Here is an 11673-nt window from a genome sequence, read left to right on the forward strand (position 1 = left end):
TATATAATGTGAGAGAATTTAGAGACAATTTAGTGATAAGTATACAGAAAACTAAGCAAATAAAAAATGAGGTGACTATTTCTTCCAGAAAAAGTAAAAAAATGTACAGGAAAGAAAAAATGATTATAATATATTATGTTGTTCAGCTACAAATGCATTTTATCTAGTCTTAACAATGTAAATATAGAATACAGATTTTAGGGTTTATATATCTTACTGGGAGATAGGGAGATAGAAATCACTTTTCTGGGGAGGGGTGAAGTTGTGAAAGGGGTATGTTTATATATGGGAAAAAGGAAAAATTCCAACTTCCACAGAAGGAAGTTAATTGATAGCTCCAAAACAACAGCAACAAAAAAATCTAGATGCAGCAACATAAGAAATTTTATTTAAAAATGTAAAAAGCAGTTACCAAGGGAATGGCTAAAAAGATTTAAAGTGAATGCTCCTGGAAACCTAGAATGGTCTGGGGGTGTTCAGGGTTCCCCTTTTATTTTTTTGCAGCAAGTCTCACACAGGTATTTTTCTTCTTCAAACTATTTGAGTGTATAACCTTGACATTCAAAAGCCAAATTAAAATTTTTTAAATTCTACAAAGACTAACCTCTGAACTTTCAACACTCCTAGAAACTTCTAAATCATTCCTATATCTTTATTGTTAATTTCAACTTGAATTTTCTTAGCCAAGTTCATATGAAGGTATTCCCTACCCCATTACGATACAGCTCTTCCTGTTTAAGTCATTAGTCTATTTTTCTTAAATGGCAAAGTTAACATTATTAATGCTATAACTGATTAAAATCACTGAGCCACTACTGAAATCTGAGAATATATGCCTAGATCTAGACTACCGGAGCTCTTTAGAAAATAAAAGAAATACACATTGCTTCTTCTTACTAATAATTGAAAGTTCAATAAAAACTAATACATATACCCATAAGCTCCTTATCAAGTAATCATTTGAATACTGTCATAAACAGGCACTAAAGCCAACAAGCCACCTTAAGATATTCCCTAAAGTCCAGACAACTTGCATCAACGCTGTTTCACGGGATTTCTGTCTTAACAATAAACAATGCTCATAAGCAATCAGGCATGGAAATGACTCAATATTACCATTAAACTCACATTTCCAATAAGTCACTTGTAGAATTTCTAGGTCTCCAAATTTTGGCACAGATTATAAAAGCAGCCCTCTACTAAAAACTGATCAAATTAGAAAGAAAACACACAAGCATGAAGGCATTTGCTCTATGAAAAAAATGTTCAGAAATGCTTTGTCACCTGACAGTCATTTCAAAGAAGCCTGTCACAGAATCCAAAATTTTCAAGAGTGAGACACTACAGGACTCAAGTCTAAAATATTTTTTTTTCTTACTTGTAAAGCTACCATATGGTAAATTATGTTCTCAGGAAAAGAAACAAACTTACCTTTCACAAGCTCGGACAGTCCATGCGGCAATTATCCATAATGAGATACTAAAAACCAAGAGTACAGTTCCTGGGCATATAGTCATTAAAGTCTTCATAACAAAACGCGTATTGAAGTTTATCTTATTAAGTGCTCCAATGCTTCTAGAGGAGGCATCAGTGAAAAGTTTGCTATGTAAAAGCATGACTCTGGCAATCAGATAGAGTCTTAAGAACATTGGTATAGATAAAATAATATCCACATCAGCGGTGGTTGTGGATGGGGCATAGGAGAAGGCAAGCCGGGCCGTCCATGTGAACGTATAATTCCCAGGTATGGGATGAATAGCACACACCAGTATTTCCAAGCAGATGAAGAAAATACGCTCATAAGTCATGGCTATTCTCCAGTCATCTGCTCCATTGTCCACCATGAACAACTGAAAAAATAAAGTAGAAAATCAGCTTCAGTATGGCATGAATGGTCCACAAGTGTTAGTGCAGATTTTAAAAACACATAACAGATGACTTTTAGCAATCATGGCAAGATAAAGGTTATAACTTTTAAATGCTAGCCAGGTACACTATTTTTAGTAAAGGGTATGGGTATTCATTTTGTACAAATTAAAAACTTGCTACTCAGGAGCTAACATTGTTTTGAAGTTCACGTTCCTGGACAATCATGTAAACAACATCATTTTAAAACAGGGGCTTGGGCCTCTTGGTCATGAAAATCCCCTCAGATAAAGTTGAAATGGACTTGCCTTATAACAAGTTGTTTTCCTCTTTCAGTCTGGATTTAAAGCCTTACACAATTCTAACTATATTCTCAGTGAAATCTATTTAGGGTGCCTCTGCAATCAGTTATACCCTATAATGCAACACCACATGAGCGTTCTTACAGGAAATCTTATTCTTGGCTTCAGATAAAATCACAAGAGACCACAGACAACTGTGGCAGAAACATTTCTTCCAGTTTCACCACGACTACTCTATTTTCTGTCTTTTCTTCTATTCGCCCATAGCCTTCCTTTGGATTATTCATTTATTTTCAATCTTTATTTAATAAAGACCCCTTTTTCCTGTTTCTGTCTTTCCTTCACACCACAATCAATGAAAACAAACAAATTTTTTAAAAAGGAAAAAAACAGAGAGAAAGCAAAGTGAATAAATAGATATATCGATGAAGAGTAAAAGGGACAGAAAAGAGCATCTTCCTCTCTTCCCTGGCATCCTCCAGGCCCTGGCAGTCAAGAGACAACCAGAAGCATTTGAAAATGTGTGGTGGCTTTTCTGACTGCCACAAGGATACTGACATTTAGGCCCAGAAGCCAGAGGGCCAACCATGCTGCAATGCTGAGAGTCCCACGTTTTAGGAAGACCTTTGTTTTGAGAAGCTATATATATTCCAAAGATACTGTCATTGCTGTCTTTGGAAATTACTATCAGGGATTGCTACAAGTCACACAAATAAAATACTACTGTTCTTTAAGTCCGCATTTCCATTCTTACCAAAAATGGTATTATCCAGTAGAAAATGATTTTCTACTTTCTTCACCAAACTTGGCCCTGAATGACCTGGTAGTGTGCAAAAATTAAATCCACTTCCAAACGGGCTAAGAATCACCATAACTCCAAATACTCAAAAGCCATGTGGCAAAGTCTCAGCTCAGTTCCAAGAAAGGTATTCCTTATAATGTTTTGGACAACAGTACAAACTCAGGACAAATACCTTACAAGGTAACTGGTAAAGAAACGTCCATCTGTATATATCACTCTGATATACTGCTTACAAATAGCCTCCTCCTTCTAGGACTGGCCCTCCTTCCACTCTCCCCAACACACTTGCTCCTCTCACCTCACTCTATTCTCTTTCTTCAGGCCCCTTTTCACTACCCCTCTGCCTACTTCCCTAACTAGGCTGGATCTCTCTATTGCATCTCATTGCTTCAACCATAATCCTAATGCCATTCTTAGCAGCATCACCCTTTATCTTTAGGTGATCCTGAAAAGGTAACTCCCAATCTGGAACCTGACATCCAGACTGCTGCAGGTGACCTAGGGCCATCACCCACCTATGCCATCAGGCTCAGCTGAATGCTCAGAGAAACCTTGTGATCATTCCCTCAGCCACCACAGATTGTTCTCCTCTAGGGCCACCTTTGTTCCCCTTTCTCTCAACACACACTTTCCCCACAGTATCAGAGGAAATACCCTCTATCTGATACTTTAGCCACAATCTTGCCTACAATTTTGCCCTTTCATCCTTATTTCCCTCCTCTTTTGCTTCATGTGTCTAAAGCAACGTTTCACCAAAGTCCAGTTCTCCTGCATCAATAGCCTATAGCCTAGTTCCTGTGTGTCTTTTCTCTCAGTAGTCTACAAAGTCAAACTTCTACCATTTACTAAAACAAAACACCCAAACAAAGAGAACCAAGGCTGGCTCCATGCCTACTCTACGTTGTGTTTGTTTTCTCAGTTCTCCTTTATTCTCAAACAATTTCCAGGCAGATCTTGTTCCCATTAGCCTACCAACACTACTCTTGCTAAGGTCACTAAAGATATCTTCATTATGAAATCTGATCCCCCATTCTAATTTGTATCTTATTTGTCCTGTCATTCCTGCTTCCGTAAAACAGATTTCTTTCCTTGGCTTCTGTGACATGTTGCTTTCTTCATCTGCTGCCACTCTTAGTCTCACTGTCTTTCTCCCCATTCTGTGTCCCTACTTGGCATGGCTTGGATGTGTCCCCACAAAATTAACTATCACACTACTCTACTGAAACCCATCTCTGACTCTTCTCTCACTCTATACTTCCCTGGGTGGTCTCATCCTTCACTCTCCATTACCAGATTCCTCCTATTGGAGAATATCTTCCATTTTCTAATGACCTCTTTTAAATGCAATTCAAGATGAACATTATTCAAAGGCCCACCATGGCCTGATGGATAAAATCTAATCTATATCCATAGCATACAAGTCATTCTGCAATCTGGTTTTGGCTATATCTCCAACCTCATTGCCTGCTATTCTACTTACATTTCCCTATGTTTAGAGAGTCCAGAAAACACCACCCTAATCATGCTTCTGTGTCTTTGTATATTCTGTCCCATAGCCTGGAAAGCCTCCATCTAGCAAATTTGCATTCCTTCAAGATCAAACTCCATATCACCTCCTCTAGGATGTGGTAGATGACCTGTAAAAATCTGGAAACTCCCTCCTTTGTTCCACCATGATCCTTATATGTGCCTCTCACTGATGCTGTCACATAAAAAACATTAAAGATTTCTTAATAAAATTGCCTCCCCTACTTGTTAGTGAGACTCCGTGTCTACCTACTGGAGGATAAGAAATGCTTGATAAATAAACTTCCTTGTTATTTCTCAGTTAACAGTGACTATCCTAATCACTGGCTAAGTCCTAATGTTAATTAAATGTGCTTGTGGAAGCTGAGAATACTAAAGCATAATGCTAGTAAATGCATGACACATTCACTTAAATAATAAGTCTTTGCAGCAGCATAATTGTGCAGTTCCATAGAGTCCAGATAACTTTCCTCTTTGGTAACTTCCCCAGGAAAATGTTCTATTATATAGTTGTTTTTATTTAATATCAAAGGTCTTAACACCTCCAATGATTTAATTTTGTCTTATTTTATCATAGCATATAGTTTAATGCTGTAATTGAGGAAAAATATTTACTTGTATTCTCTACGTAATCCTGACCTTCAATGTTGCTTGTTTATTCATTTATTTATCCAGTGTACTGAATACTATGTGCCAGGTATTGGTCTACATACCAGCCATACAGCAGCATTTACAGCAAACAGAGTCTGCCCATTGAAACTAACTTTTGCTAGGAAAAAGAAAAAAGGAAAAAAAACATAGTCAAGAAAGCAGGCTTAGAGCAATCGAATAAAGTAATAATTATGCTTTTGGACACTGTTATGAAGGAAAGAAACAAGAGATGAAATAGAGAATAATATGTTAGAGATGACGGTAGATGTGGACATCAGGAAAAATCGCTAGGTAAGTACCATTTTATGCAATATCTGGATTAAGAGAAAAGCCAGTCATGTAAACAACCAGAGGAATAATGTTCTAGGCATAGGAAACAGCACATTTAAAGGCCCTGGGCTTTATATAAGCTTAGCATGCATAAAGAAATTAAGGAACATTAGAGTGGCTGAAGCTTAATGATCAAGGGGCAGTGTGAAAGGAGATGAGACTGGAAATAAGTTTGAAGAGACTAACTGGGACCAGACAAGCAGATCTTTGTTGACTATCATATCCAGACCAGATTTCAATCTTAGCCCTGCAGGAACCCACTTAAGGACATTAGGCAGAGGAATGATGTGATCTGATTTATAGCTTAAAGGGCTCATCTGTACTACTCTGGGGAAAACAGTGTGAAGAAAAGCAAGTGTGGAAGGAAGGATAAAAGTTAGGAAGCTCTGCTGCATTTGATTGGCTATTGTTCCTTGTGACCTAAATTGGGGGACTGTCATGGAAATGGAGACAGTGAATGCACTGGACATAAAGTTTGGAGATCTTACAACATACCAAATGCTCTAGGTCACAGCTAAAACAGTGTTAAGAGAAAAGTTTATAGCACTAAATGCCTATGTGAAAAAGTTAGACAGATATCAAATTTAAAACCTAACATCACACCTAGGGAAACTACAGAAACAAGAGCAAACCAAGCCCAAGGCTGACAGAAGACAAAAAATCACCAAAATCAGAGCTGACTGAAGGAAACCGAGAAGCAAAAAATCATACAAATGTCAACAAGTCAAGGAGTTGGCTATTTGCAATAACAGATAAGAGAGACCACTAGCTAGACTAATAAAGAAAACAAAGAAGACCCAAATAAACACAATCAGAAATGATAAAGGAGACATTACCACCAACCCCACAGAAATACAAAAGCAAACAAAACCACAAAGGCTACTGTGTATACCTCTATGCACACAAGCTAGAAAACTTAGAAGAAATGGAAAAACTCCTGGAAATGTACAATCTCCCGAGATTGAACCAGGGAGAAAGGAAATCCCCGAACAGACCAATAACAAGTTCCAAAAATGAATCAGTAATACAAAGCCTATCAACCAGAAAAAGCATAGGACCAGAGGAATTCAAAGCCAAAATCTATCAGGTGTATTAATATAAGTAAGAGCTGACACCATTCCTACCGAAACTATTCCAAAAAACTGAGAAGGAGGCACTTCTCCCTATCTCATTCTAGGAGGCTACCATCAACCTGCTACCAAAACCTGGCAGAGATACAACAAAAAAATAAAACTTCGGAGGAGATCCAAGATGGCCGTTTAGGAACAGCTCAGGATTGCAGCTCCCAGTGAAAGCGCAGAGGGTGAGTGGACGCCGCGTTTTTATTGCCCACAGACTAGGAAATTCCCGGGCTGAGGAGCTCCACAGTCGCCAGCGTGGCTGTGCCGGCCAGCGCCGCTGCTTTGCCCCGCGCGGCTGCTTTCTCAGCGTCCTGGAGCCGCGGTTCTCCGTACAAAATACACCGGTCTGGGGGCCCTTTTGGCTGGCGATTGGAGCCACGGGAAGTCGCCCATACGCTGGTTCAAAAAGGGGACTGAGCAGAGAACCAGGACAGTAGATTCCAGGGCAAAAAAAAAAAAAAAAAAAAAAAGTGCCACAAACCTCAGTGCCGCTGTTTAAGCCAGCACAGTGAGTGGCCACAGGGGAAAACAAACAGACCCTGGCGCCACTTCAACAGGCGACTGGAACACCAACTTAAAAAAGGCTCTGAGGCAGGGAGCCAGGCGATCAGGCTCGGCTGGCCCCACCCCCACAAAAGAACAGCAACCAGAAACTCTGGATTGAGACTTTCACAGCAAGCGCAGCTGAACCCGGGACGGTCCAGCTCTGTCGGGGAGGGGCGTCCGCCATTACCGAGGCAGCCCGCCGTTGCCAAGGCAACCCGCCATTGCTGAGGCAGCCCGCCGTTGCCAAGGCAACCCGCCACAGCAGAGACTCCGCCCCAACAGAGGCGGGCCACCATCGCGAAAGCAGTTCTAACTACACCCATATAATCAGGACTGCGGGAAAGTTCACTCGGCAGCGGGGCGCAGCCCACAGCAGCTCAGCAAAGCTGCCATAGGCCGACAGTGACTAGGCGGCCTCCTTGCTGGGCTGCGCAGGTCTGAAGGAAAAAAAAAAAAAAAGAAGGCGGCAGCATAATGGAAACTCATAAATAAAGCCCTAAATCCCTGGGACAGAGCACCTGGGAACAAAAAGCAGTTTATGAGTTCAGCTGCAGCAGACCTAAAAGTACCTGCCCAGCAGCTCTGAATGAACAACAACAGAGCTCACAACTCACCATTTGAGCTCCTATAAAGAAAAGACAGTCTCCTCAAGCAGCTGCCTGACCCCTATATATCCAAAAAGACACCTCATAAAAGAGAGATCAGATTGACACTAGGCGGGTATCCGTCTGGGACAAAGATAGCAGAAGAAGAAAACTGGTAACAACCCTTGCGGTTCAACAGCTGCTGCAGGTGAACCCCAGGCAAGCAGGGCCTGGAGTGAACCTCAGCAGACCTACAGCAGAGGGGCCAGACTGTCAGAAGGAAAACCAAAAAACAGAAATAACCTCATCATCAACAAACAGAATGTCAATCTGAAAGATTTGAGACCCAATCTGAAAGCCAGCAACTACAAAGTCGACAGGTGGACAAATCCTTAAGGATGGGAAGAAACCGGCGCAAAAAGGGTGAAAACACCCGAAACCAGAACACCTCTCCTCCTAAAAGGGATCACAACTCCTCACCAGCAAGGGAACAAGGTTGGATGGAGAACGAGTGTGATGAAATGACAGAATCAGAATTCAGAAGGTGGGTAGTAAGAAACTTCTGTGAACTTAAAGAACATGTTCTAACCAAATGCAAAGAAACTAAGAACCTTGAAAAAAGATTTGACGAAATGCTAACAAGAATGGACAAAATAGAAAGGAATATAAGTGAATTGATGGAGCTGAAAAATGCAACACGAGAACTTCGTGAAGCATGCACAAGTATCAACAGCCGAATGGACCAAGCAGAAGAAAGGATATCAGAGGTCGAAGATCAACTCAATGAAATAAAACGGGAAGGCAAGACTGGAGAAAAAAGGGTAAAAAGGAATGAACAAAGTCTCCAAGAAATGTGGGACTATGTGAAAAGACCTAATCTACGTTTGATAGGCGTACCTGAATGCGACGAAGAGAATGAATCCAAGCTGGAAAATACTCTTCAGGATATTATCCAGGAAAACTTCCCCAACCTAGCAAGGCAGGCAAACATTCAAGTCCAGGAAATACAGAGAACACCACAAAGATATTCGTCAAGAAGAGCAACCCCAAGGCACGTAATCGTCAGATTCACCAGGGTCGAAAAGAAGGAGAAAATACTAAGGGCAGCCAGAGAGAAAGGTCAGGTTACCCATAAAGGGAAGCCCATCAGACTCACAGCAGATCTCTCAGCAGAAACCCTACAAGCCAGAAGAGAGTGGGGGCCAATATTCAACATCCTTAAAGAAAAGAACTTTCAACCCAGAATCTCCTATCCAGCCAAACTAAGCTTCGTAAGTGAAGGAAAAATAAAATCCTTTGGGAACATGCAAGTACTCAGAGATTTCGTCACCACCAGGCCAGCTCTACAAGAGCTCCTGAAAGAGGCTCTACACATATAAAGGAACAACAAGTACCAGCTCAACTAAAGGGCAAAACAGCCAGCTAGCACCAAAATGGCAGTATCAAATTCACACATAACAATATTAACCCTAAATGTAAATGGACTAAATGCCCCAATCAAAAGACACAGACTGGCAAATTGGATAAAAAGACAAAACCCATCGGTGTGCTGTATCCAGGAAACCCATCTCACATGCAAGGATACACAAAGGCTCAAAATAAAGGGATGGAGGAAGATTTACCAAGCAAATGGAGAGCAAAAAAAAAGCAGGAGTTGCAATTCTCATCTCGGATAAATTAGACTTTAAAGCAACAAAGATCATAAGAGACAAAGAGGGACATTACATAATGGTAAAAGGATCAATGCAACAAGAAGAGCTAACGATCCTAAATATATATGCACCCAATACAGGAGCACCCAGATACATAAGGCAAGTTCTTAATGACTTACAAAGAGACTTAGACTCCCACACAATAATAGTTGGAGACTTTAACACCCCATTGTCAACATTAGATAGATCAACCAGACAGAAAATTAACAAGGATATCCAGGACTTGAACTCAGACCTGGACCAAGCAAACCTAATAGACATTTACAGAACTCTCCACCCCAAATCCACAGAATATACATTCTTCTCAGCACCACATCACACCTACTCTAAAATTGACCACATAATTGGGAGTAAATCACTCCTTAGCAAATGCAAAAGAACGGAAATCGTAACAAACAGTCTCTCAGACCACAGTGCAATCAAGCTAGAACTCAGAATTCAAAAACTAACTCAGAACCACACAGCTTCATGGAAACTGAACAACTTGCTCTTGAATGTTGACTGGATAAACAATGAAATGAAGGCAGAAATAAAGATGTTCTTCGAAACCAACGAGAATGAAGACACAACATACCAGAATCTCTGGGACACATTTAAAGCAGTCTCTAGAGGAAAATATATAGCAATAAGTGCCCACATGAGAAACAAGGAGAGATAAAAAATGGACACCCTATCGTCAAAACTAAAAGAGCTAGAGGAGCAAGATCAAAAAAACTCAAAGTCTAGCAGAAGACAAGAAATAGCTAAGATCAGAGCAGAACTGAAGGAGATAGAGACACAAAAAACCCTTCAAAAAATCAATAAATCCAGGAGCTGGTTTTTTGAAAAGATCAACAAAATAGACAGACCACTAGCCAGATTAATAAAAAAGAAAAGAGAGAATAACCAAATTGATGCAATAAAAAACGATAAAGGGGATATCACCACAGATTCCACAGAAATTCAAACCATCATCAGAGATTATTACAAGCAACTCTATGCACACAAACTAATAAACCTGGAAGAAATGGATAAATTCCTGGACACTTGCCTCCTGCCAAGCCTAAACCAGGAAGAAGCAGAAACCCTGAACAGACCCATAACAAGGTCTGAAGTTGAGGCAGCAATTAAGAGCTTACCACCCAAAAAAAGCCCAGGTCCAGATGGGTTCACAGCTGAATTCTACCAGACATACAAAGAGGAGCTGGTACCATTTCTTCTGAAACTATTCCAAACAATACAAAAAGAGGGAATTCTTCCCAAATCATTTTATGAGACCAACATCATCCTGATTCCAAAACCCGGCAGAGACTCAACAAGAAAAGAAAACTTCAGGCCAATATCCATGATGAACATAGATGCAAAAATCTTCAATAAAATACTGACAAGCCGATTGCAACAGCACATCAAAAAGCTTATCCACCATGATCAAGTAGGCTTCATCCCGGGGATGCAAGGCTGGTTCAACATACGCAAGTCTATAAACGTAATTCACCACATAAACAGAACCAAAGACAAAAACCACATGATTATCTCAATTGATGCAGAGAAGGCCTTTGACAAAATTCAACAGCCCTTTATGCTAAAAACACTCAGTAAGCTAGGTATCAATGGAACGTATCTCAAAATAATAAAAGCTATTTATGACAAACCAACAGCCAATATCATACTGAATGGGCAAAAACTGGAAGCATTCCCCTTGAAATGTGGCACCAGACAAGGATGCCCTCTCTCACCACTGCTATTCAATATAGTATTAGAAGTTCTAGCCAGAGCAATCAGGCAAGAAAAAGAAATAAAGGGCATTCAAATAGGAAAGGAGGAAGTCAAATTGTCTCTATTTGCAGACGACATGATTGTATATCTAGAAGACCCCATCGTCTCAGCCCCAAACCTCCTGAAACTGATAAGCAAGTTCAGCAAAGTCTCAGGATACAAAATCAATGTGCAAAAATCACATGCATTCCTATACACCAATAACAGACTTAAAGAGAGCCAAATCAAGAACAAACTTCCATTCACAATTGCCACAAAGAGAATAAAATACCTAGGAATACAACTAACAAGGAATGTAAAGGACCTCTTCAAGGAGAACTACAAGCCACTGCTCAACGAAATAAGAGAGGACACAAACAGATGGAGAAACATCCCATGTTCATGGTTAGGAAGAATCAATATCGTGAAAATGGCCATACTGCCCAAAGTAATTTACAGATTCAATGCTATCCCCATCAAGCTACCAATGACCTTCTT

General features: G+C 40.2%; 1 protein-coding gene across 4 annotated transcripts in view; it reads right to left on the reverse strand.

Annotated features, from left to right (window-relative positions):
* KCNN2 (potassium calcium-activated channel subfamily N member 2) overlaps positions 1 to 11673 on the reverse strand; it is a 150948-nt gene that overhangs the window by 93802 nt on the left and 45473 nt on the right. For 3 of the 4 annotated variants that reach the window (XM_032274335.1, XM_032274334.1, XM_032274336.1), the window contains one exon: positions 1432 to 1850. The exons of the other annotated variant lie outside the window; for it this stretch is intronic. In XM_032274335.1, coding sequence (XP_032130226.1) covers positions 1432 to 1850 — 419 coding nt within the window. The remainder of the gene's footprint in view (positions 1 to 1431; positions 1851 to 11673) is intronic. 4 annotated transcript variants of the gene reach the window in all.

This window comes from Sapajus apella, unplaced genomic scaffold (genome assembly GCF_009761245.1).
Source record: "Sapajus apella isolate SASKATOON/1434 unplaced genomic scaffold, GSC_monkey_1.0 scaffold1, whole genome shotgun sequence".
In the NCBI taxonomy this organism is placed as follows: domain Eukaryota; kingdom Metazoa; phylum Chordata; class Mammalia; order Primates; family Cebidae; genus Sapajus; species Sapajus apella.